Here is a 27,399-nt window from a genome sequence, read left to right as displayed (position 1 = left end):
TCAAACCAATAACTGGAATAACCATGAAGTCAAAACAGGATCCAGAACCTAATGAAATTCGACAAGCATTCAAAACACAAACCAATACAAAATCCTCAAACTGTCACAACTACAGGTAGGTTGAAAAGGCCGTTAATGCCCATTCTCAGCATACAGTATATGAAGCTGTCTGTGTGGTGGTGTTGTCCATGACAGACAGAGGCAAAGGTCCCCCCGTGTTTTTGGTCATCTCGAAAGCTTGTTTGGTTTCTTTCTCTCTAATTATAATAATGGAGATGATAACAATAAAACAAAAAAGATAAAACTATTCTTTGGTTAAATAAATAACTAAAACTATATTCTTGCATGAACAATATTTATCTCACAAACTAGCTTTTAGTCAGCTGGTTGAGTTTCTACAGTTGACAATTGTTTGCACAAATTAGACTCAAATGTGTAAAATAAAATGTGTCAAATGTGTAAAATAAAATGGTTACAGTGTTTTATTATATTGTATTGTTGCTATTGTTCTTGTGTTATTGTAAGGTCACCTTGAGGGTCTTAAAGGCGCCTATAAATAAAATGTATTATTATTATTAGTATTGTATGCTTCAGTAACTTGTGCGTGTGTGAGAGTTGTAGAGAGTTGTGTGTCACAGGTGAGCAACATAAATATGCTGCGTAGCTGAAATAACTGTTGATGTCGATTCATGCTATTGTGAGCAGTTACAGGACACCGACAGGGGACAGCAACATGGATTTCACCGTTTTTATTTTAACTGTTATTTCTCAATCTGGGAATGTTATCTAGGGTCAGAAGGCTAGTGGGAATCACTTTAAGCAGGAAGCCGTAAGTAATTCATTAAATCTGATTTATGAAAGAGGCTATTCATGAAGTCACTTGTTATTATGAGCTGGTAAACATTAATTATCTGTTCCTAAAAGAAAATGCTTATAAGCCTTATATATATTGTTATATATAGAGAGATATTTTTTTGCATACTGCTTTTATTTACAAAGCATCTCAGCGTTTTTGGGAACATTGTTGTACTTCTTTATTATAAAAACTACTCGGTTAAGTTTAGAGGGAAATCATGTGCTGCATCAAAGTTCTTAGATAAAACCTTTGTTTAAACAGGACAATGAGCCTATTACCTGTAGTGGGGCGGCGGGTATATTATGAGATGAGAACAAAGATTGTAAGAACAGGTGTGTAAAATCAAAAGACAGCTGATTTGAATGATGCTTTGATGTTAATTTTCGGTTTCAGGAATTTTCAGCCAAATTTGGTCAGTGGTCTCTAGGTGGTTAGCAAAGACGTGTGTGTGTGTGTGTGTGTGTGTGTGTGTGTGTGTGTGTGTGTGTGTGTGTGTGTGTGTGCGTGCGTGTTCTTTTTGACCCTCTCTCCCTCTCTTTGCCAAAGTACGCAAAATGTACAATTTTGCATAACTTTTCACATGTTTATTGTTGGATTGGTTTGGGTCACATGAGATTGTTTGCCCTTGTGGTTTTCTTTTTTGATCCTAATGAGCTCTTATAATTTCACATGAGTATTAGGTGGAGCGTAGAGTGTAAACTTGTTAATTATAAGTCCCTAAAGATTGCTTGAATGTAACCCTGGGAATACTTAAAAAGGAAGAACAATTCAGTGCTTGTTTTGGCACAGCTGTTCTCGTTTTGAACTTGTGCTAAACTCATGCTTTCGGGGGGAAGGAAGCCTTGCAATACTATTTACCATGCAGATCATGTATGCAAACATTTCTTCCTTTTCCTCATTGTGCTGCAACAATCAAGTCATTAGCCGTTTCTTTGTTTGCCCTTGTTTGAACTCTCACTCTGATATTTTCCTATTTGCCAATGAAATTCAGGGTAATTAATATGTTAGTGATTTAATCAGAAAAATCCAGTGGAGCAAAACAGTCTCCACAAAAGTATGGCTACAGTCAAGCAGCACTATATGTACCTATAAAAAATCACCCATTATTATTGTCTGTGTTTTAAAGTAAATCTGTCAGGAAGTCTGTCTTAGTTCAAATCTTCCTACTCACTGTTCATTTCAAAGCTCTGGGACATAAAGGTCATTACAGGACATTATGTGAACTGAAGCCATAAATGTGACATAGAGGACACTTTACATTATGCTCCCCCTGGTTTGCTGTCATTACCAAGCAGATTGATGGAGATATTCTTCCTCATCTTCTCTCCTATTCTACCTGTTGTAAGGCTGCTGATGAAAAAAAAAAAAAAACTATCATGAAGCTAAGCTTTGTCTTTCACTGCCCACCTCTGGCTAAAGACGGGAACACCGTGCTGATGGTTTTTACTGCACAGCCAAATACTAAATCAGTATGAGAGTGCCCTCTTGTGGAGCTGTTTAAGAAGTGCCAAATTTACAAAAACCCATCCTTAATAAAAAAAAGAAAGAAAGAAAGAAAAAAAAGAAAAAGTTTTTATAGGTTATGGTGTATATTTAAAAAAGAACTTTTAAAAAGTTAACTTTCTTTCAGTGATTTGTACTTTTCTAAACAGAAATATCTGCTTGCTTAGACTCCTGCCTTACAGGAAGTTTAATGAAATGTACTATATGTAAAGAAGAATTCATTATTGGGAAAATAATTTTTTACAGTTCTCCAAATAATGTGTTTTAGCCCAGAGAGTACCGTGGTCAGTGGAGAGGAGGTCAACCATAGTCTGAAGTCTACCTGTTCCTCTAATAATACCGTATAATTCCAGCATTATTTTTTGCTTCCCTCTATTTGACCTTAAGGTACAACAGAACTCTATTACATAAAATCTTAGTGCTTAGTTTTTGCTCAGTACTCATTGTCATATGATAAATATTTAGAGAGAGGAAAAAATGAGAGCAAAATCTGAAAATGATCAATCTGATTTATCTTTGAAAATACAACCACACTTTCTTTTCATTTTTTTTCACATTTGGAATGAAAAGTTGTCTAATATTAAAAATAAATAAATAAATAGTGGAAACACTTCTTCTCACATGTCATGGCTAATGTGATAACTCAGTAAAGTCTTAACAGTATTTTAGAACTCAAGTTGGCTAAAAGTTCAGGCTTGTGTGAAAGACCGGCAGTGAAAAGTTTAACAAATGAAGAATATTGTTCAAAACTGCAACGGATTTCTGGATTTCATCATCTCAGGAGCACAATGTGGTTAAAGGATTCGGAGAATATCAAAACATCTTTGTATACTACCAGTAATCACGGCTAACCAATTGTGAATGGCTGAAATCTAGTGTCATAGAACTCTAGGGCTTGGAGGACGAAAACTCTTTTGATCTTATTAATGGATCACACTGTGGATCAGCACCATCCAGCCGGTCATCAGCTCATTTGAAGGAAGATTTGCTGAAATACAGATTTTGAGTAGTAAACTATCTGGTAAGTAGACTCCAGTGAAGCTCCATATCAGAGTGGAGTGAAACAATGTTAGGAAGTAGGAAGGTTCTCCTTGAGTCTAGATGCTGGTGGTGGTCAGGAGGAGATGGATTGGACAAATGAGAGTGTAACAGGCAGAATGACAGAAAAGCAGTGAGATTTAAAGGATGTGCAACAGAGGTGGGCAAGAAAATGAAAATGATAACAACCGAACTGAGTTTTGCAGTAGTAGCTCAAACACAGATGGCAGATGAATGAGCACAACTCGTCCTTATTGATCTTAGGCATGAGTTTCACGAGTGGAAGTGTGTTCGTGCTCATAGCATGGATAACTTGCACATCTCTCAAAGCCTTTATATTGCTGAAGGACATATTCAGGTTTCTGAACAACATAGCATGCTGCCATTGATGGCCTCTTTTTAAGAGCACGCTTTCCTTATATCAGAAAGTCAATGCCAAACCACAAAAACAGTAGATGTACTAAAGTGGCCTGTCATCCTCTAAAAAGAAAATTGTACCAAAGACAAAATGGAAAACACTTGGTTTTCAAAACTGAACAAGTGGTGATGCAACAGAGTGGGAAACATGCCTCTGCCTCTGTTTTGCTGCCATCAAATTAAGAATAAGCATATTAAAAATAATCAAATGAAATAAGATAAAATGTTCTCAGTTTTGACATTTAGTGATAAATGCAGTATTTAGAAATGCACATGGTTTGAATTGACTTAATATGACAGATTTACGGTAATGACATCAGGGTTGCACAATAAGCGCCATGTGCTCCTAACATTACAGTCAATTTGCTTGCAAAGACACACGTGGGAAAATGAAAGAAATATGAGTGGCGCTAAGAGACTGTGTGTAGTGTGCATGTTCACTCTGTGTGGCACCAACATTGTTCACTTAGATCTTCATCACTGTTTATATTAAGACACTCTGGGAAGTACCAAACTACTTGAAATGAAGTCTCTTTTGTGGGTGTATTTTAGACTTCTGTTTCCTGTGATGTCCCTTGTGAAACATTTATTTGACTAGGCTTGATGTAATTAGTAAATATAGTAATTTCCAAGCAGTGGATTCCAATAAGCTTGTAAAAGGACTGAAAAGACACTTTTCATTATGCTCAGCCTGGATTTGTGGTTTCCAGGCATTTGGTGGAAGGTTTATTTCTATCTCTGTCTCTTTTCTGCCTTCCCTGTATTTGTATTTCAGCTGGTACAGAACAGGTCACTTCACAGCATTGGCAAAAATAAGTAAGCAATAATAAAAAAATATCAGTATCAGAAAGCCTTTCACTGTAAGTCAGATAGCTCATAGGATTGATGTAAAGACAACTTTATTAGTGACTTTTAATATTAACTTTGAATTTGTTTTTTTTAAATTTATACTTCACCAAATGGAAACTTGTGCATTATATAAATAAATACTTGATTTTGATCAGGTGCTTTATTTTTTAATTTGCTGACTAAAGTTTCAGCTAATTAATACAAAACATATGTTTATATCATTTATATTATAACAAATATATGGACCTTTGCAATTTAATGAACTCTGTTCTGATCTTACCGACCAGTCAGAGCACTTTGATTACAAATCACATTTAAGGGAAATTATACTGTACACTTCACGGCCTTCATTCAGATCACATTAATGCTAATTCAGAATCAGAATCACCGGTTGGCCTAACATCCATGTCTCTGGACTAAGAATGTCAGTGAAATATGGATGGGTTTTATGCATCCATTCCTTTTATCCATCCAGAAAGACACACAGGCACAGGGAGAACATACAAACTCCTTGCAGAAAGGCGAAATAGGAGCCTTCTTGTTGTGAGACGACAAGGCACTGTTGACCAGTATCAATGGCTTTTGCACAGCTGAACTCTCAAATGTGCATTCATCTTTGTTATGATGGCTTTAAGCAGTGCAACCTGACTACAGTATCCATTTGCCTCTTCTGCTTATGGATGTTCTTGCTTACAGTCTGATTCCATTCTTCGCCTTCTTAGTCACCCGAGGAAGATTTTCTCTTTTATGTTGCATTAATGCGATATACAGTTCATGCCTCCGACTCAGGAGGCAGAGCAGCTCACCCGCTAATTGGAAGGTTGGTGGTTCGATCCCTGGCTGCTCCAGTCTACATGCCAAAGTGTCCTTGGGCAAGATACTGAACCTCAAGTTGCTCTAGATGCATTCATAGGAATGTCATTGTTAGATAGACATGTTGCAAAAAGTGCTTTGAGTGCTCCAACAGAAAAACGCTATATTAGAACCAGTCCTTTAACCATCTACTACTCCTACAGGTTTAAATTAAAACATTTTTTAAGATCACAGTTTTCAAAGACACACTACTCTGTCGAAAAGCATTTGTGGCCAAGATCCCTCCTGAAACACTGAGGTCACTTGGATCCATTCCTCCTGCCATCATTGCTAAATCTGAATCAAACTGGCCTGCTCAAGACTTTTAACTGCTCAAGTGAGCTGCTGTGAACATGCTCTTTGCCATCTAAGAGCACTTCATGGTTGTCAAAAATGGAAACTTACTTACTTACATAAACCCAATGAAGACAACATTATGGTAAACAAATGCGCCATTTTCTCTTTCATTCCTTCTTTTGCATTTCCATTATAACAATAAACACAACAGGAATAAGGTCAATTTCAACACAGGGAGCATCAGAACCTTCATATTTTCACAATTTCCTTCATATTTTTGTGCACCAAATTGTGCCTAATCTGCATCAGTTTATGGTGGTCTTTCTATCAACCAAAACACAAATAAGAAACAAAGCCAGAGGGACAAAACATACTGGAACACACTGCAGGGAAGCTGTAGAGCATTCTGGATCACTTTCAAGTACATCTTCTCACACCATTTACTCCTCTGTCCTCTTTTTGCCTGGTTTCAAGCATGAAATCACCTGGAACATTGTGATTTCTTTCTGACATCAGGTTGGTTTTGTGCCTTCCATTAAGGAAAGTAAGCTGCTGAATAACGCACGTGTCACCTGTATGCAAATGAATTTATCTAACCTTGTATTCAAATAGCTCAGACATACTTCGGCTTATTTTTAAAACTTCCTCTACATTTACAGCATATCACACTTATCTTTGTTTTGGAATGGTTTCTAGGAAACCTAAATATATATGTATGTATATACTGGAATGGGTGGCACTGCCCATGAAATGCTACCACAAAGAATCATTAATACTACCAACCATTATAGCAGTAACAGCAGGTGATATAAATGAGCAGTGATTATTATAAAGACATAAAATAGACTGTTTTCGTGTTTTATATCTGTTCTTCCTTATCGAACCGCGCACATACTCTGCATATTCCTCCCTTATTTGATTGGGCGACCACTTAAAAATCAACACTCAGGAAAGAAAATAACACTTTTTTTTATGTTTGTGTCATATCTTCCAGAGATAAAAAAATGTACAAAACATATATTACAAGCACAGTGTCCTGTAATTGCATAAGACAGAATGCACATGCTCTAAATCAGCGAATTGTCTCATAGATTTACAGTATTGGGTTTGTGCCCTGTGGCTTTTTCCCTGCCAAGACACATGTGACCTGATGAAGCAAAAGCCGGCAGGATCCGTAAAGGGAGAAAGACTATGTGCCTCCGTCAGCGTGTTCACTGTGTGCGTCACCTGTCTCACAACCATTTCCCTCTTTGTCCTCTCTTAGAGCTTCATCATTGTTTATAACAACACTCTCTTTCTGGTCAGTACCAGGCTCTGTTTGAGCTGGAGTCTCATTAGCGAGGGTGTTTTTGTCATCCTGAGTATCAGAATCAGCGTCTTTGGTCTGTGCGTGTCCTGTGATGTCACTTGTGCAATTAACAGGTTTTTGAGTGGGAATGTTATGTTCAGGTGGCTTTAGTTGAGTTTGTAGAGTGTCAGTTGAGCTGCTGGAGTCTGACATGTCCTCCTTGGCTGTATCGAAGGACTCTGTCAAAATGCTCTCACTGTACGACTGACTGGCGATGGTATCTGTCTCAGAGCCAGACACATCCACTGAGTCAGGAAGATAGTTATGGTGGGTTTTCCCATTAGCAGCTAATCTACGATTAGCGTCCGTGCATCTGTCGTCTGATTTCACGTGCATCCTACGAGTTCTTGGAGCCAAGTCATCTTCATTCGTGGCACCTTCAGGTATAGAATAAAAAGAGGAGCTTGACTTAACCAAATTTTCTGTATATCCCACGTCAGCATCCAAGTTCCTTTCCATATTTTGGACAGCCTCACTATCTGCATCATCTTTGTTTTCCTGTCCAACAGCAGCGCCTTCCAATCCAGCCAAAACTCTCTTCAGACTCTGGGCTCTGTCTCTGTAAACTTGGCACAGCTGAGCATCGGGCATGTGGTTGCCATGGATCTCGGCCAGCTTCATGTACACCACATACAGAGCCTCAGGGTTAGCTTGGTCCTCAAGTGCTGCTGCCAGAGCCAGCTGGAAGTAGCCCACTGCATCAAAAGCATCCTGTAGAGAGAGCGCGCAGAACAGAGGTCAGAACTGGTCTCGTCAAAATCAAACACATAATTTCCACATTTGAAGGGTAGATCGCCACGAGATGAACCTGAAAGCGATTTAACTGTTCCTCAGCCAATGATTAAAACATGAGCAGGTCATTTTGACACATAGAAAGATGAAGCTTACATTTGCCATCAGCTTTTGACTGTGAAATCGATCATCGCCAACAAAAGAAGTAAATATATATCAGTGCAATTTCTCTAAAGTTATTTTTAAAACAGAAAGCAAGAAGATTTTTAATACTGCCACTAAATTATTGGTTAAAGTGTAAAACAAATGACAGTGTGAGCATGTGTGTTTCTCTTAACAGAGTAATATTAAATATGCCTGAGTCAGAACGCACTCTTATTATTTTTTTCTTTCTGGGGGCATTTTTCCATTTCTTTCTGAGAACGCTGACTTCAGCGAGATGAAAAATAAGAGAAAATAAGAGGCGGTGCGGTCGCTTCCCCACATAGGATCATTTTAGGAATGTGCTCTCTCTATCTTTCCCAATGCAACACTGTAACTGTGTCCCTTGTACCTTCAGTTTGTGTAGAGTGAAGTTTCCCAGCCTGCAGTAGACCTTGGTGTAGTAGCGAGCCTCCTTGGGTTGCTGTAGGACAGGCGGACTCAGTGACAGCGACTTCAGGTAGTAGTTTTCTGCCATCTCATACTGCTCCAGACTGTAGTAAATTGTAGCTAGCCGATGGTAAGCGCTCCTCTCATTCACACTCACTCCTAAAGCAAAAAAAAGTCAATGTTTTTTTTTTAAGTATCTTGCCAAGTACAAATACCACACTGTACCTGGATTGAGAGGAATATTACAGACATGAGGCTCAGGCACTGCTCAACTTTGTACCTGTTTTGCTGGCGATCTGGACAGCCAGTGTTGCGTACTGCAGAGCCTCCTGGTGCTCCTTTTCATTCATCAGCAGGTCTGTGAGTTTACTTAACAATCGAAACTCTGACTGGATGTCATCGATGCTCCTCGCAAACGGCAGACTCCCATCCTGAAAGCAAATATAAATAATTTTACTGAGAACCAAACTTTCTACAGTTTGTTATTGAACAAAAAAACCAGTACGCTAGAAGTATCAGTACATCCTTTTACCCTGTAGAAAGGCAGTGAAGCCATCCGGTTCCTGTGACCTTTAAAGTAAACATCTCCTGCCTCCTCATAGATGCTCATGGCAAAGTGAGGGTCATTCATCCTTAAGGCTGTCTTTACTGCTGCCTGAAAAACACCAAAAAAAAAATAAGAAAAGACACAATCAAATTTTATCATTTGATCTTATCTTATACTTCATAAGTAAAAAAATTAACTGTTTAGTAAGGGAAATGTTTGCTGCTTAGGAATGTGGAATATCGACATTCCAGGAATACCTGAAACAACAAAAGGCACTGAATGGAAAAAGTTCCCTCTACCCACCACTGTACACACACCAACACTCCTCACCTGTAAATACATGTCAGCCAATTCATCCTCATGAATGAGATAATAAATGCGTCCGACCTGTAGCCAGGTCTCAGACTCTTCCTCTTTCTTTCCCAGATCGATAGAAATTCTCAAGCTCTGCTTGGTGTAGTCGAGAGATTTACGAGATGACCTGCACAGAATGCACGATTAAAAAAAACATAAAATCTAAGACACAGGTGTTAGGTTACAGATAGAGACAGAATCATAGAAATGAGATGCAAATCTTCACCTCTCATCGTTGAGTGTGAGGTAGAGACTACTGAGCTTTTCCAGATACTCCCCCTCCAGTCTCTTATCCTTCAGTTCTCTGGATACTGACACACAGTGCTCATAGTAGACAATGCTCTGACCATAAAGCAGCATGTCAGCATACAGTCGACTCAGCACCTTGGCCACCACCATCTGACCTGTGAAAAATTCAGATCAGCATAATCAGCTGATCATACTGGTCATATTTTGATTCCTCTTCTATATTCTATTTATAGTTACGTAATACATGTGGGTTTAAAGGACAGACTACCTGCGTTAATTTTAATACAAAGTCCACTATTTACATGCAGTAGTTAGTGTGCACAAATACATGAACCTAAATGCATGCTTGAAGGTGATGCCTCACTAGCCATTTTCAGTGGAGCTACATTACATCAAGTTTCATGGATGAACTTGTACTTACTGTGCAAGTTTTTGGCATGTAGTGCAATTAGTAACCCAATTTCATAGCATGCCCTGATGTCCTGACTCCGCCCCCTGTCTTTGTAGCTACGCCCCAGCCACAGGTAGGTTTGAACATGCTCCTCATCTGTCGGGCTTTCCCAGAGATCCCAAAAAAGGCACAGGGATCTAAAATAAAGAGAAAATAAGATTATATCAAAAATAAATAATCCTATAGACGCTAGATTTGTTTGATCTGTCAAAACTTATCTGTGGCAGATTTTTCAAAAAATGTCAAAGATCTGACCTGACCAGGAAGCGTTCTGCAATCAAAGACGCCCCCGCATCCAGTGCCAGACACCCCAGGTTGGCCAGTGCCAGGGCCTGATTCCTTTGGTTTCCATTTTCTCTGGAGATTACCAAGGCAGAGTGGAGGTGCCAGCCTGCCTCTGGGATGCGACCCTGACGCCTCAGACATAAAGCCAGCAGGTTATGGATCACACCTCGCTGAGTGGGACTGTCTGTTCCCTGCAGAAAGATGCGAAGGCACGTATTACCCATGACATTCATGTTTTTTTAGATGTTATTCACTGCGTGTGCGTCATTCTTCACCAGTTCATCACTGGTCGCTGTACCTGTAGTGATGTGAGCAGTGGTTGTAGAACACTCTGGGCCTTCTCAGCCTGGCCTGTCAACACCAGCAACCAGCCAAGCAACACAGACGCCTCAAATCCCTCCTCCTCATTGATGTGGCCTCCTTTCTCCACGGCTCGTTGAGCACAGTGCAGTGCTTTATCAAGAGCGCCGTACTGCTGGTAAACTGAGGCCAAGCCCAAACACAGGTCCCTTTGGATCTTCATGTCATCCCCGCGCTCGGCTATTGCCAGAGTCTGCTGCAGGTAAACTACGATCTGAGCAGGGAGCAGTGAGGTTCCTTCCTTCCAGCAGGGGTTCAAACGAACAGAGTTCCTGATAAATAACTCAATCCTCTGAAAGACATTGTGAAGAGAGTGGTCCTGTCTCGAATCCAGGCTCAGCGAGGCCAGTGCTAAGTAAGGCATGTATTTGCAGTGATAGAGCCAGCTGAGGAGCCAGTTGAGATCCAAAGGAGCTATCGGTTGCCCGTCGGCGGCAGACAGAGTCAGCGAAAGAAACTGGAGCCGCTCGACAAAAGGAAGAGCATCATCGCTCTTCTTGAGTAGCAGGAAGAGGGTGGACATGAGGTAGCAGATACGAGCCTCCAGGTGCTTGTCCACCATCACCACCGATCTCCTCAGGAGCACCTTGAGCAGTTCGACTTCATCGGTCGATGTGAAGGAATGACAGGGGAGGCAGAGGAGCAGGGCGCTGGCCTTCTCCAGAGTCTGGGGCAGCTTGTCAGTCATGCGTTGCTTCAGGTAAATAGCAGTGAGGTTTGTGAAGAGAGCAACGAGGAGCGGAACGTCAGAGAAGCTGTCGACCCTGACGCTCAGAGCTTCCTCGTAGTATACGCGTGCCTGAGGAGGAAAGAGTGTAGACTGATGTAGATCACCAAATAAAACTGCACCAAAATTCTGTGTTTCAAACCTATTTTCATTTAAAAGGTACGGCAAATAATTTGTGCACATGACTTTATCTCTCTCCACACTGCAAAAAGCATCATTTCTAAAATTATTATTACAATATTATGTAAATGATAATGTGCTGTACAGTGTGGTGTTTTGTTACAGGCTAACTTGCCTTGAAATCTCTGTTTAGAAAACACTAAGTATGTAATCATACAGCCTACAAAACACACTTATGGTAAATACAAATAAAAGAAAAAAAAAACATGCCTGTGAGAACTTTAGCTTCCTGGCACATAGTCTCCCCAGGAGAAAGCACGCCCGCCGATGTGCCCAGTGCATTCCCATTCTCTTGGCACACTCTCTGACACTCTCAAGGTGACCTGACAGCTCGTCCTCAGTCTTGCCGCTGAAGGTCACCCACAGGAAGGAATACTGCAGGTCATACAGGGGCAAGAAAGCATCCTGGGGGTAAAAAACAACAAACAAAGGATTTTAGAGTTTTTTAGGCATTAACCGAGTTAACAGGAGGGCAAATGTCCTAATGAAAGTCAGACACAGGAAGCTCAACATGGACAAGAAAGAAAGACTTGGGTAATGTAATAAATGAATGAATAAAAACAGACTCTGCTGACCTGGAAGTGTTCCTGGTTGAGTAGAGTCAGTGTAGGGTCACTGCTCTCTGACTCCTCCCCATCCCAGCTGTTCTCTTCCAAGAAGAGAGGAGGATCTTCCTGGAACTCGTCCAGTTCTCTGAATGTGTCATCCAGGGTGAAGGATAGGCGCTCTCCCTCTCGTGGCAGAGGATTGAGAGAGTGACAGAGGGACAGATGAGGAGAGGAGCGAGAGAGCGATTGGCGAGGGGACGACTGGTGGGTGGATGTGACCCCACTTCTCTCTGACATGATGCTTTGACGAGCGCTTGTAAGGCCTTTAAGATCTGTATAGATGACAGGTATCATCATAAACCCTTTCTCAAGCTGCTCAAAGGCATCAGCATCGTAAATGTCTGGTTTCTTCTTGAAAAGTCATTACCATGTTTTGGCCGACTCCTAATGTACATGAAGTCGGTTTCATCCAGCCTATCTGGAAACACACAAGGTAAATCAATTCAGCATTGATTTTCCAGCTGGAAGCGCAGATGGAAACTATCTTTCCCAGAATAAATTACAAATACCGCCGCTATTTAGGAAACAAACATGACTTGTATTTCAGTTATGCCTCCTAGACATGATCCCTCCCTTTTCCCCTAGCTAATTAAAAGTGCAACATTTCTCAGCGAGCCCAGTCATTCCTTTACCTAGCCTGTAAACAGAGCTGATGTCAGTCGAGAAAAGCCTTTCCAGCAGGCCGCTGTCGCTCAGCTCAGAACTGCAAGGGTTAACCTGAGCCAGGCTGGCTTTCTCCTCCTCAGTCAGAAAGACCAATTGTCCATCTCTGTGTAACGGAAACAAAGGCAGCATTATGATTATCCAGGCCTCATCACCTGATCCGCCCTGTCCAGACTGCGGATCCTCGAAATAGGATTTCATAAAAGATTAGCAGAAGACTGTAAACAAGACATGAGGAATGTAGATGGCATCGCGATAAAGTGATTTTAAGGTGGAACGTCACATGTTACAATGAGACCAGCTAGTTTAAGCCACTGCCTGGATTTAAAAAAAAGAGAAAAAAAAACTTTCTTACAAGGGTGTGGTATTGAGAGGCTTGACGTGAGCTATTTGAACAAATCCGCTGCGTCCAGTTGAAGTGTGTCGTCCTATGAAAACACCCAGGCTTCGGAGCAGCAGACCCTGGATCTCCACAACGTCACCTTGGCTGAGCGGGAGCTCATCTGGTCCCACTGGGCTGTAGTCAGCTACTGCCACACAGGAGCCAGTCACTGAGGCATTTAATGAGGTGAAGGGCAAAAGAAACAACAGTTTTAAGCACACTGATTAGGAATTTGAGGGTATATCAGTTAGTTATGCAGTTACATTTCAACAGGCACTGTGGTTACAGTATGCTGTATGTGATAGCAAAGCTTTACCGATAGGATGCTCAAATGGTTCCCTTTCTGTTTGTGAGCATCCAGCATAGACTGGGTACTTCTTCAGGAACCACCTGACCAAACAGGAAGTATAATTTAACAAATATTGTACTCCACATAGGTGAAGTGGTCAATTTGAGGAACAGATAGCAACTTACTGATAGAACGGGTAGGGCAGGGGCTGCATGGCGGTGACTGGCACCATGCCGTGGTTTCCTGTGGTGAGCAAGGTGCCCTCCCACATGTCGTCCTGCCCCGTGTCCCTCACCACCAAGAGGTCATTCTTTTGAAATGACAGCTGCTCCTCATCCTCGTCATTGTCGGCTCTGGCGAACAGCGCCTTAGCAAAGCAGGATCCTGGAAGGAGAGTGATGTTTAGTAGAGAGAATCAGCTTCTCTATCCCCCCGCCCCAAACACAAAGAAACACAAAACCTGTCCTTAGTCATTGCTTATGATGCTGGTAAAAGTTACTGCACTTAAGTTCAAAATCAGCAAAATTGCCAGAGTCGTCGCGCCCTCATTCAGTCACTGGGAAATGATGGATGTTCTATAACCTGGCCCATTAAGTTAATGTAATTTTCACCACTATTTGCCAGCACTGCAGTCCTATTATACATTCCCATGATGCTTTTTGCCTGAAGGATATGTTCAAGAGAAAGAAGGGATGTCTGCTGCCCCGGCAGGAGGGAATCGATACACATTCATGGAGGAGAGCAGCGCAATAAGTTGTACTTCAGGTCTAATGCATTCAAAGAGCAGATCAAATTTGGGATTTTGGTTTAACAGTAACTCTATAAACCTGATATGAATAAAAGTGCGATTATAATGTTGACTTGATTAAAAGTGTATCATAGTTTCTAAATTAGTTTCCGCACAGCACAAAAGTGCTTCCACTACATATGAGGTGGGTCTGTTCTACAATTTTACTTAAGCCATGTGAGGCAATCTGTTCATTAAGTCTTAATTGGGGTCACAAAGAAATGGATTAAAAATAATGGGATCAAATCACACCTAGTGACAATTTGGATTATCCAATTAACCTATCCCCTCAAACTGCATGTCTTTGGACGGTGGGAGGAAGCCGGAGTACCCGGAGGGAACCCACGCAAACACGGGGAGAACATGCAAACTCCACACAGAAAGACCCCGGCCTGATGGTGGAATTGAACCCAGGACCTTCTTGCTGTGCGGCAACAGTGCTAACCACCGTGCCACCGTGCTGCCCCAAATGATCCAAATTGTCACTAGGTGTGAATGTGCGAGTGAATGTGAGTGTGAATGGTTGTCTGTCCCTGTGTGTTGGCCCTGCGACAGACTGGCGACCTGTCCAGGGTGTACCCCGCCTCTCGCCCTATGACAGCTGGGATAGGCTCCAGCGCCCCCCGCGACCCTGGAAAGGATAAGCGGAAGCGAATGGATAGATGGATGGATGGATGGGATCAAATCACAGTGAACTCAGTTAACATGCTATAATTAACTACTTAAGTTCAAGATTCCTCTGACAATGACTCATTAAAATATCTTTAAGGTCTTTCTTTTTTATTTTTTAAATCTCATTATAAATCAGTAGATTAACATTTTGAAATATAGGCAGAAGATTTAGAGTCTAAAGTAGAGACTTTGGATCACTGATTTACTGACAGGATCTCATTTCTATTTACAAATGCTTAACCTTTTCCCTCCCCCTGTTATCCTTTTGCAATGCCAGGACTGATAAAACAAACCCTTATATTTCAGTGTCATGAATCATTGCGCTTACGACACTACTGACCTTCCTGGAGTAAAAGTCCGAGGTACAGTGTGGCCAGATGTTCCTCATCCACCGTCACACTGATCTGCAAGTCACTGAGCAGCTCTGGGTCCAGCCAGAATGACGGATCGCAGAGGAAGTTTTCCAAGCAACGAGCCACATAGCCTGGGCAAGAGCACATGCGGCACCACATGAAATACTATTGCTTATACTCATGCCAACCAGTATTATTACTGTGATGACGGCACAACAAAGACAAAAAAGAGAGAATACAGACACTGAAATGTCATCCAGAAGGTTGCTTATTAGTCCTACCTAGTGCAAGGTATGTTGAAAACTTCCAGATTTCCTCTACAGTTTTGAATGTGAGTACAAAGCTATCCTTCTCAGCGTGGACAGAGACCAGACGTGCAGACAAGTCCTGCAGAAACAAAGTCTCACGTTACAGTAAAAAATCATTAAGCCATCTCTATAAAGTGCACATTACATGTACAGTATATAATACCACATAATATGAACTCATTATATGGTAAAAACATACTACTTTTTCATTTTTATATCAGAAAGTTTAGAAGTGCAGGAAAGCTTATGTGTTGTCTTCATCATCGGGACTCACTTTGAAGAGCTGTATGACGTCCTGGCTGTTGCTCTCCACCACTCGGAGTCGTGTGCGTAGCGCCTCCTGGAGGGTCCGGTCAGAATCTGCACTGGAACGCCGTCGTCCGGTGAACAAAAGCACGATTTCTAGCAAGAGGACAAAATGCGCGCTGGGGTTATCAACACTGAGTTTAAATTTGTTATCGCAGTGAAATAATGAGGAATATAAAGAATTAGCCTTTTCTACTCCACTTATATTGTACTCAAAACGCTTTATATAACATGTTTCCTTCACCAATTCACACACATTCACATTCTGATGAATGCACTGGAACACTTAAGGTTCAGTATCTTGCCCCAAAATACTTTACAGCACAGATTGGAGCAGCCAGGAATCAAACCACCAACCTTCCAGTTAGTACATCACCCACTCTACCTGAGCTACAGCTAACCAGGAATAAATATGGAGGGTATTTTAAATCCTTTTGTTCCACTATTCAGAGTATCTCCAAAAAAGTAAAACATAAAACCGAAACCAGAATAAAAACACATCATTTTCATCAAGAAAAAAAAAAGCAAGATTTTGTAAAATATTTTCTCTGAGAGCTTATATTTCAGGAAGATGCTTTGTGAGCACAATGTGATTCCTCAGAGGAATAACAAAGCTATTAGGCCTTTTACTGGACACTCAGTGTGGCCATTTAAATCCATTTGAGAGGAAGAACCTGAGGGAAAATGATGGATGAAGTTAAAATGCTGAGTGAGTAAAACATTAGCAGACGGGGAATGTTGTTCATCAGTATGCATAAATATAATGTGCATGGGAAACGGTCCTGTGTATGAAATTAGTTTAGCAAAGCTTATACGAAAGCAGGTTTTCCAGTAATAAGGCAGCACAATCCAGGCAAATAATTCCAGTAAAAGCACCACAAAGTGTACCTGAAGAGAATTTGTCTCCCAGTGACACGGTACTTCCTCTAAGGAAGGCCTCCTTCCTCTTCTTCCAGTAACTGTCAGGCTCCACCGTACCTTCACCTGATTCTACTATTGCAACATCCTCTTCTTCACCCGCACCTGAAAGAGGAAACAAAGTCATGAAACAGTTCCTGAATCTAGTTTAGATCTTAAATTTTAAACAAGGAGAAAATGAGGAGAGGAAACTCAGCGTACTTTTGGTTAAGCCAGTGTTTTCTAAACAGCATTTCACATTTGAGGTGTAATCGAGACATGGATGTTGTATGTGGAAACTATTTTATCAAAACAGACAACACAAGGGCTTTAAGAGTAGATTGCTACTGTAATGCATGTTCCAGACTGGCATGGAGATTAAACTGGGAATGTTACCAGATGACACAAGATAGCTATCGCTCTTTGCTATTTACAAAAACAACACGCTGCAGTCTGTATTTGAACAGGCTGAACTCATGAATTTAAAAGTAGTTTCTAGACTTTCTTCCTGATACATCCACAGTAGTCCATGAACTAACACCACACATCCTATCTTCCAAAACTGGATGCTGTAAGAAGTCAAGTTTTTCATTTTATGCTCAGTTTAAACTCATTTGCTACATACTTTAGTAGATTACAGCTTTAGACATATCACCAATTACTCTAGCACTTTTTCTGTGCCAGCCATTTAAGTAAACAGGATCTTAATCATTTTTAAACCTGCAGAAAGCTGAATGCACACACTTTTTTTTTTTCAGGAAAGTTGATACGGGCTGTCCCTGGTTTGTTCCATTGTGCAGGGAGGATATCCCAAACACTTCCTCTGCTTGAACACGGCGCAAGCAGCACCGCTCTTTATCACATGAACCCTAATGACTTATTTGTACTCTAAACTAATCGGGCACTTAATAATATTATGATTTCAAACTGATCCCAAACATTCGGCTGTTTGGTGCAACATAGCTAACACACCTTGAGTCATGATGTCATTTCCTGGGAAGTGTTCATTAGCTCCACCGAGAGTATATGGCGGTTCCCTCCATAGAGCATCCAGTTCGGCAGGAGAGATGTCTGAAAAAAGAAAAGCAATGACAATACGGAAAATGGAAAAAAAAATTAAATTGTGTCTATGATCCTAAGCAATAGAGTGTTAAATATCACACTAGTAATAGTCTAAAATTTGGGGATACATGCATAATGTACTTTCTTTGATCCAGCACTCCTGCATCCACTGGTTAATACAAAGCTACAGCCAGCAGCCACTTAGCAAATAGCTAACCTATCTTTAAAAAAAAAATAAATAAATCAAACAAATGTTGCTTATCAGTACCCCAAATCTCATTACGGTCCTCATTTATCACCTTTTTGAATACTTAGCTTATAAGGTAGACCATTTCCTGGCAGGAAGTGTTAAAAAGTAACCAGCAAAGAATCCAGGAAGTTATTTCATTCATATCAAGGTTCATAAACGAGGGTTTGCAAACTCAACAAAACAAAAAGATATGAGTTGAGTTTAATATTTGCTTTTAGTCCTTTAATATATTTCTAGTCTTTAAGTCAAGATCCTCCTGGGTGTAGCTTTACCTTACAGATGCTAGAGAAGGATCTTCTGGTTTTTTAAACAAATATGTTTCTGGGTGGGGAGAGTGCTGACATCACTTAGGGAGACGGAGGCATACTTGAGCTTTTTCGTTAGTTTGAGGAGTTGTTAAGGGTATACACGGACGTTAAACACACACAGGCTGAGCATGGACACACAACTGCGCTGACATCATTAAGACCTCCAGGCTTACTCATACACACACACACACTCAGCTGCTCTGCCCCTGACTCCTCAGAGCACACATTTATGTCACTGTGGTCACAACATCAGACATAATTTAAATTTAAAAAAGGGATAAAAACTGTAATAATTCGGATTAGAATTCCACTTTTTACATGCGTTGTCAGTGCAGAACCACAACAGAACATCATTATCTTGATGCAAAGCATTCACAAAACAATGGGAGCACACAATTTAGTAACACAGGCTGCAACATGACATTATGCCTAAGAGGACAAAAGCCTATTCTTTCCATTCTACAACACGGAGGACAGTTAGCACCACTGGGACTGCTTGAGTCAACACAAGCAAAGTCATGCAGTCACAGTGCAGAAACACACCATGCCTCCCCCCTTTTATTTGTATTTTTTTTTACCTTCTTGGCTAAGTGTATTACCCATGTTGTATACTGATTATTGCTCCTGCCTATATGAATGTAGCAGTTGCTCATGGCAGCAGAGCACAGAGAACGGAGTGGGACCGACCTGTGAATGAGGAGAGGCATAGTTTGATGAGCGGTCCGCAACAGGAGGAGCTGAGGAGAGGTCTGCAGCAACAAGACGCCATCTGGCCCAGGAGTCGGCAGCTCCCAGAGATCAATGCCATCCCATCAGTTTCCCTCAGCCTCTTTAACAACAACAACTCCCTCTCTTCCTCTCTACTGGACAATTCCCGGCTCCCTTCCTATTTCTGTACTCTCCTTCCTGCCCTGCTCACTCTGTCTTCCCACCAGTTAGGATCTGTCTCTAATGCCCCCCCCCCCACCCCAGTCTTAACTTCTTCTTCTTCCCTATCTGTCTGCTTCTCTTTCTAATATTTCTGTGTCTTGCTGTCTCCATCTTCCCCCTCCCACCAGTCTTACTCTCTCTCTCTCTTCAGTAGCTGCCCAGCCAGTCAGTGAATGCACAAAGCACTCTCTGCGATTGGTATGAGTGTGTAGGGGGGTGGGAGGCCAGGCCTCAGTGGTAGCGTTCTTATGTGTTGTGTGTGTCAGTGAAAATATGCACAGAATGTGTGTCACATAGACAATGTGTGTGTGTGTGCGTTTGTTGCTGGGATAACGTATTGCTGATACACAGTAAGGCGATTCCATAGAGGGACAGGCTGCAAGGTCAGCGCTAAGTGGGGGTAGGAGTTTCCTGGTGGCACAGGTTGAGGATCAGTTTGTCTCGTCGTCAAGTTTAACCCAACTCAGCTTTCCACCATCAGATAGCAAACTGATATGACAAGAGCACCGCAGGAAAGCCTCTTTCTACAGTGTGAGGTCACTGAGAAAAAAAAAGGACTGATGCTGAAAATAGAGATGGCGTGGTGAGAAGATCGTGATAGATGCCATTGTTCTCACTTATGAGACACCCTGTTAATTAAGCGCATCAAAGGGAGGGGAAAATTAGAATCATTGACCTTAGGTGACCCATTAGCATCAGAGAGGGACGCGGTAAATAATACAGCAATGGCTCCATTGAGAGTGTGAAATTCTCTCCATTCTTTAAACATATAAAAAAAAACAATTACCCATATTATGATTTTCTCTTCAACATACAGAGTATAGACAGAAGTAGTTATAATTGACAGTGTTTATGTCAATTATAACTGCTAAACATAAAAGCTAAATGGTAACTAATCATTTTCCTATATTTAATCTCTCTCTCATCCATTTTCTTAACCACTTATCCAATTCAGGGTCACAGGGGCACACACAGCTGGGCCCTATGTTGGCAGCCCATCACAGGGCTAATACAAAGGAACAGACAACTATTGACAGTCCCATTCACAACCAATTTAGAATCACCAGTTCACCTAAATATGCACGTCTCTAGACTGTGATAGGAGGCCGGTGTGCTCAGAGTCGAGCCCGACTGATATAACATGTTTAAAATCGAATCCTGATATATCAGTTTTGGGTTTTTTTGGTTTTTTTGCTCTTTCAGACACTGAAGCATACATTTCCCTAGCATTTGTTACCTGTAGTTACTCATTTACGTTCTGCATGACTCTACTCAGATCAGCTGTTACTGGTTTTTTGTGGTGTTCCAAATGTGTGTTCCCAAAAGGAAACTTGCAGAGTGCCTCCTGGTGGAAAAACTATGCAATGTGAACGATCTTAAAATTGTTGATTATTATAAAATATTATTTATAAGCTGTTACAAATGCTGGTATTGTTAGATAGCCAATACCAGCTGATAATATTTGCCCGCCAATAAATCGGTCAGGCTCTACCAGAGTGAATCACACAGGGACATGGAGAAGATGCAGACTCCACACAGAAAACTCACACACAGCTGACCAGTCGATCGGAAATTACTGAAACTAAAATACCAAAGTGGGTTTTATAGCAAAGCGCGTTTCCCACAAAATGTATGTGCACATATCTATACTTATCTGTTCTAATACTGTAAATGAAAAGTGGATAAAACTACCAAAAAGTGTCAAATTGATGGCATAAACCTCACATGCTGTAAAAATAAGCTTATATAGAGAGTAAACCTGGGTAGATTACAAGTGTACATCCATTAAAAACTCACTGTTATTAAAACTGTTAAAACTATAACAATCCGTGGCTTTGATAGTCAGATTTATGGCTGCTGGTACGAGACAAGGTCGATTTACCGCTGACAAAATATTAAGCATCTTTCAGAATTTTCTACCTTTCAAATGTCAAATGCCAGCTTTCCATCACTTTGTCAATACTGTCTAACATCACCATATTTAAGTGAATGATGCATTTTGTTTTTGTACCCGAACAGTATCCAAGTTAAACTTTGAAAACGTATCTGATGACTGCCGGCTGGTGTGCAGACACAGCAAATTGCAGATTACGCTGTTAACCATGATGGAGAAGCCAATTGATGTAATGAGGTGATAGAAACAGCTGATGCCTTACACGCCTCGTGTCAGCTGCCATCAGATGCAATCACTGATGTTGGAAAACAATTGCTTCCGCAAAATTAGGCGATGCAGAGGCCTGATATTCTTGTCTGTAACCGGTCTCCTCTTCTTCATGACTGAATCTGTGCATGTGTGCCTGGTGAGGCAGAAAGCTGTAAACACGCCAGAGCCATGTCAGGAAATATCCTGACGCTCTCTGTACAGCCCTGCTTGTTTGCCATTGTTCAACAAATGTCCAATCTAATAAACGCAGACTGGTCTCCAAGCTCATATGCGCAGTCACATGCACAGGGCTTTGTTAGCATCAAAACCTAACAGCAGCTGTCTCCATAACACCCATAGATACTATCATTAAAACAAGGCAATTTGATTATACAAGTCACATATATCCTCTTTACCAAACACCTTTAGATAAAAATATTGTTTCCTCTCAGCTTCAGTGTTCAAAACCCTTTCTCTTCTGAGTGAGGCTGTCACACCACTTCACTAAAGTCTCTTATAAACAATGCACGATTGCTGACTTGTTAAGCCTCAGACACATCATGCATTGCTTGTAATGACAGGAGTTGTTGTAACTAATGACCACATACCTAAAACAACCTCCCAGTCTCCACACAGTCTGAAGCCACAGCCAAAGCCTGGTACACTATTGTGACACTCTGTGGGCCATGACAATAACATCTAGCATAATGAGAGACATATGGTGTGATCAGCTGTGTGGTGGCTGTGTCCAACTGCATGACTAGGCAGGAGTTGTTTGAGGTGAGGTGTCTCTGGGTGTACAGTGTAGGCTTGTAGACGGCAAACATGTGGGATAGGAGTTAGCAGAGAGAAATGTGAGACAGGGGTTATGAGCTCTAAGTTTAGACTATAACCCCCTGTTAACTCACTCACATGCCTGTGTGTCTGGGATGGAGAGAGCTCCCTGCAGGGAGATTCCCACAGTTACACAGAGACATTTGGATCCCTTAAACATACACTTTGGAGGATCACTGCAAAATGTATCAACATGCTGGTGGATAATGTCTGCTGATTCTAAGAAGCCTTTGGATTGCCGCTTACTTGACTTTTCTGACCTTTTGGGAGAATCTGTAACTATTTACTGTCAAACGATTAGTGAAACCGAGGAACTGAAATCACTTCTTGGCAGTCACTTCTCATTCAAACGTTCAGAAAACTGTTTACCGTTTTCACTAGAGACTGACAACAGCCTCATGGTCCAAAGTACAGCAGCGACTGCCCAACGGAATAAAGTTTATGACAACACGAAACTTAAAGATCAGCTAAAAGCACATTCTTACCTCTCTGTTGGTGCCAGCTCTGTCTTTTCAGTTCATTCCTGGTGTGCGTGGCAGAACGTATCTAATGAATGTACCGTGAGCGGTAACCGGTGAGCTGCGTGTCATGACAGCGGCTCAGTGTGCTGTCAATCTCCGCGGGTGAAAGCAAAGGAAACAGCGAAAAAGTGTGGAAGTGAGTGAGAATGTGGGTGTATGCGTGGGTTTGTGTGCGTGCCTGTCGCTTCAAAGGCTATCCAACAGCGTGCCACTGACCGAGGAAGTTTTTTTTTTCCCTGTAACTCCTCCTACATTTACTTTGGGGCAGTCGTAGGGCCTCCTTTTCTCTCTCTCTCTCTCTCCCTCTTTCTTCCCCTCACTCACCCTCATACATAAAAAACTTCCTCTTTCTGTCAGAATCTGGAAACAGGATCCCACAGAGGACTAAACCGAAAAGAGGTCAGGTTATAAATATATCCTCAATCTATCGTCTCAAAACTATTCAAACCTGTTGCACGATTACATTCTTCGTATTTAGAGTACCAGATGCACAATAATAAATACTTTCTCTCTTCCCATTCTACAACACCAGTCTCACCAGCTTGTCTTGATGCACCACTAATGATGTCAGACGTTTAGATGACTGAGTAATCACCTGTTTTGTTTTGTTTTGTTTCCTCTCTTTGCATTGTTCAGCACATACCTGACAAATCACTCATCTTCATTCCAAAGCTCCTGTTTTTTCACAGGCCTGCTCAACAAGTCCACTGAATGTGCGAAATGTCCAGAGTGATGCCTGGAAGTGTGACATATTTACCCTGGCGTGCTGCATGACACTACAAAAACAAAACAAAACAAAAAGGCACAGCAGTGACCTCTTGTCATTCACTTTCTGGGTTATGTATCTGTGTTATGCATATCTGTGTGTGCAGTGATAATAAACCCCGAGCCGGCAGTGCTTTGGTCTACCATGTTTTTTTTTTCTGTTTCTTTTGCGTGCTTAGTTAAATATAAACTCTGGAACTGATTGTGTAGCCCCAAGTACACCACCACTAAGTCACCCTGAACACACAACATCGCCCCTGTGGTGCTCATGTGATCGTGCAACTGGCTATGCAAGGCTGGAGGACACAGACCATTTATTTTGCTCTGCTTCCAATAGTCTGAGAGTGTTGGAGAGGAGGGGGGGTGAAAGCATTAAATATCAGCAAATTACAAATAGCCAGGAATGAGTAGAAACAAGCAAGCACAGCGTTGTAGGATGAATGGTATAACACGGAGTGGGTATGTGCACTTTCCCCTTGCCATGTGAGTGGACAAAGGGCAAGGATTGTGAGATTTAGTGAAGAATGCAGCACACTGCTGATCAGTGCTACTGATAGTGGACACATGGCCACGGTGCGAATGACAAACAAAAGACACATTACCTCCAACTGATAAACAAATGAATGATATGGCCAAAAACAACACAACCACACACACACACAAACAGTTTAGCAACACATTAGTAGTGCAACTAAATGACGTGTCTGTCATGTGTTATTTGTGCTGACTGTGGTTGTTTTCCACTGCTTGGCATACTTAAAGAAACAGTTTCCATTCGAAAGAACAGAGTGATGTCACCAGTGGATGTTTGGCCTTACTGTCAGTTATGGAGGGCACTGGCGCCTTTACATATACCGACAGGACTGTGTTGACCCAGCAGCCTCCTGCCCCGCTGCCTTCAGTGCACAGGAAAGTCAGTTTCCTGTTTTTCTGCCCCATCAGTTTGGAGAACAAAAGTACAATACTGGATTGACACAGGAGCATGATCAGCAGCCGGCACAAGTCTGTCCTACACACCATCCAGTTTGTCACATTTACACAGACATGAAGATAAGGATGCTTCACGTCAGTACATCCTATTAACAGACGTCACAGTCAGTACTAACCCAAGTTAGTCCAGCACAGATAGCTGTAAACGTGCTGTGTGATACTATTAATAAGCTTCATTTGACTTACCATAAGCAAAACTTAAGACAGGTGGAATGAGGTAATGGTTTGAACTGAATGGACAGTGAAATGGTTTCCAAATAAATATGTCAGTGAGATTCATGCTAGGTTTTTACAAAGCTCCCAGATGAAACTAAGAACCAAAGTGTGCGAGGCAAAAATAAGATTAAAGGTGCAAAGAAAGAACATCTTGTAAAATCGCTGAGCTCCAGAACCAGAAGAGGTGAGACTGTGCAGCACAGAGAGAGCGAGAAAGCCGGGCGCCTTTTACATCCCGCCATTGTCCAGCTTCCTAAAGGCTCCAGAACCAGGGCTTCCTCAGGACACAGGGACAAGGTTAATAAAAACAGCACACTCACACACACACTCAGCTTCATTTCACTGCACATAAGCTGACAGAGCAATGAGTTCACCACCTTACAATCTGCACCAAACACTTAAATTATTAGGAGTTCATCAAGATTAAATGCACTGTGAATAATCAGTTGCAGTTTAACTTTGCAAATGTTTTAAATTAGGGAGGTAAAACTCATTTTACATCCTGGGCCACCTACATGTACAGCCAGACCAGTGAAAGTGCCCTTTCTGTCATTGAAAAGAAATAAAGTATTGAATCCCTGAGATGTTTCAATATAAGAATAATATTATATATAATATAAGAAAAAAGACTTTCAACAGTATTTATCCACTTTTTCTACACGATAATGAAACACACCCGCTTTCACACCTTGGCGCATGTGATTAGAGGATCACCAGGGGGTCCTTTGTCCCTCTTTGGGGGGATACTCCCACTGGGTTTAAATCTGGGACTCTCGGCCATTTGACCTTAGAACTGAAGAAGCTTCTCGGATGAGAGGTGAAACGTCTTCAAGCAACTCAAAGAAGTCCAGACGCTTTTCTTTGCAAACTCCTTTGACTGTCCAATATGCAGTGTTCAGTTTGTGGAAAACACACAAAACTTTAAGGAGTAAGTAATTTTTCCTGTTGTTTTCGAAAGCTCACATAAACAGACACTTAATAAAAAGCTGAAGGGAATATCTTTGATTTGAATCAGTTTTCCAGTAGCAAGAGGTCAGCTGGTTGTCTCACTTGTCCTGGGCTTGGTTTTCACACATGTGACAACCAAGCCTCTGATGAGAAATGTTTTTGCAGCTAAGCATGTAAAGGTTTTTGTTTTGTTTTGTTCTGTTTTTTGTTTCCTTGTTGGTAGAATGGTTTGCGTTGAGCCATACCTCAACAACCAGCCCAAGGAATAAGACTTCAGTGTGTTGTCTTCCGAAACTGGTCTTGCAAAGATTGTACTGCTGGACGTCCAAGGGTATAAAGAGTCATGACACAGAGACACAGGTTTGCTAGATGAAGCCTAGCCAAATGGAGATCCCAGAAAATGTCCACTTTTATTTTTTTTTTAAAACAAAGTTTTTAAGGTATAAGTTATCGTGATAACTATAGGGACTAACAACCCTACACCATGTGACAACTTATCCCACTATCGGGATGGTTGTCACAAAGTGTCAGAGTGTCGTTAAAGTTTATTTCGTTTTTGTTAAAATTAATTGCAAAATGGAAAACTGTAAAAACAAAATGAACACACACACACAAAATAAATTTCTATAACTCACAGAGAAAAAAAATGAACTGGTTTTTTATTATTTCATTGTTTATCTGTCTGGTGTAGTATGAATGACTATGGGGGATTTCTTTATCTGCAGGAAAAGCTGTAAAACTTATTAAAATACATTTAAAAGCACATAATTTATGCTCTCCTCCCCTGTTTTTGAAGATGTCCATTGGGCAGGATTGAGTCTGTGCAAGGCCGATTCTTGCTCCCAGGCCTTATGTTTAACATCCCATTCTAAAGGAACATATTTAGAAATCTGACAGCATAAATTTTCTCCTGTCTCTGTACCAGAAATAAATATAAAGTTTTCTTTATCACAGCGTTACCTGCTTTTTATCTTCAAGTTTAATAAGCCACTTGTTATTTATGTAATAGTTAATCCCTTAAATTGGCCAGGCGTTAACCTTTTGGCGAACTTCAGTTGTTTCCTTATGGCTACTGGCTCATACCACGGGAAACAGCGGATGGGTGTTTCACGCAAGCTCTAAGATTGAAATCTTTCAACGTTGATGCCATTGGACCTGGTGAAGAAATATCACTGAGCCATAAAGGCAGGGCAGCTTTTAATCTCGTGTCAGAACTAGCTCATGCCTTTTAAGGCAATTGCTGTGATTCCGCAGTTGAAAACCGTGGAAACAAATCCGTCCACAGTTTCTAAATTAACATGGCCTCAGCAGCGGCTTCATTATAAATAATCCAATTAACTTATTTGCTTACGTCGATTTTCCAGAAGAGGGCGGTGTCATAACAGTTTTAGCAACAAGCCCAGCCCAGCACTGCAAAAACAAAGTGGTTTTATGAACGCTCTCGACCTTCTCTAAATAATTTTGTTTTAAATATTACATGCATCTCTTGAAAAGTGACAAATGTGTTCCGGCCCAGTTTCAATTCAAGATG

The 27,399-nt window shown here is 41.2% G+C and overlaps 1 protein-coding gene across 4 annotated transcripts; it reads right to left on the bottom strand.

Moving 5' to 3' along the window:
* Positions 1 to 4,902: 4,902 nt before the first annotated feature.
* On the bottom strand, positions 4,903 to 23,233 carry sh3tc2 (SH3 domain and tetratricopeptide repeats 2). Of its 4 annotated transcripts, XM_039616202.1 has the most exons (23): positions 22,914 to 23,233; positions 19,100 to 19,208; positions 17,874 to 17,972; positions 16,893 to 17,027; positions 15,973 to 16,100; positions 15,672 to 15,777; positions 15,378 to 15,521; positions 13,764 to 13,962; positions 13,606 to 13,679; positions 13,263 to 13,458; positions 12,877 to 13,013; positions 12,612 to 12,662; positions 12,212 to 12,516; positions 11,847 to 12,041; positions 10,668 to 11,528; positions 10,340 to 10,560; positions 10,055 to 10,221; positions 9,611 to 9,788; positions 9,361 to 9,511; positions 9,016 to 9,138; positions 8,764 to 8,914; positions 8,446 to 8,642; positions 4,903 to 7,871 (listed from the first exon to the last, which is right to left on the bottom strand). In XM_039616202.1, exons 2-23 carry the CDS (start codon positions 19,122 to 19,124, stop codon positions 7,002 to 7,004), a joined length of 4,713 nt encoding a protein of 1,570 aa, XP_039472136.1. In that variant the 5' UTR covers positions 19,125 to 19,208; positions 22,914 to 23,233; the 3' UTR covers positions 4,903 to 7,001. The 4 variants fall into 4 exon arrangements, with proteins under 4 accessions (XP_039472136.1, XP_031589196.1, XP_039472133.1 ...); XM_031733336.2 differs by lacking the exon at positions 19,100 to 19,208 and having other exon boundaries at positions 22,914 to 23,232; XM_039616199.1 differs by lacking the exon at positions 22,914 to 23,233 and having other exon boundaries at positions 19,100 to 19,455.
* Between the last annotated feature and the right edge of the window lie 4,166 nt (positions 23,234 to 27,399).

Source organism: Oreochromis aureus, linkage group 2 (assembly GCF_013358895.1).
Source record: "Oreochromis aureus strain Israel breed Guangdong linkage group 2, ZZ_aureus, whole genome shotgun sequence".
Taxonomy (NCBI): domain Eukaryota; kingdom Metazoa; phylum Chordata; class Actinopteri; order Cichliformes; family Cichlidae; genus Oreochromis; species Oreochromis aureus.
This window is presented reverse-complemented; position numbering and strand designations above follow the sequence as displayed.

Coding starts and splice junctions, on each gene's coding strand:
- sh3tc2 (XM_031733337.2), bottom strand. CDS start 19,329: ATGGCATTGATCTCTGGGAGCTGCCGACTCCTGGGCCAGATGGCGTCT. Junction 13,680..13,763: donor CTGCCCTACCCGTTCTATCA/GTAAGTTGCTAT, acceptor CTGTTTGGTCAG/GTGGTTCCTGAAGAAGTACC. Junction 12,042..12,211: donor TCAACCAGGAACACTTCCAG/GTCAGCAGAGTC, acceptor TTTTACCCCCAG/GATGCTTTCTTGCCCCTGTA.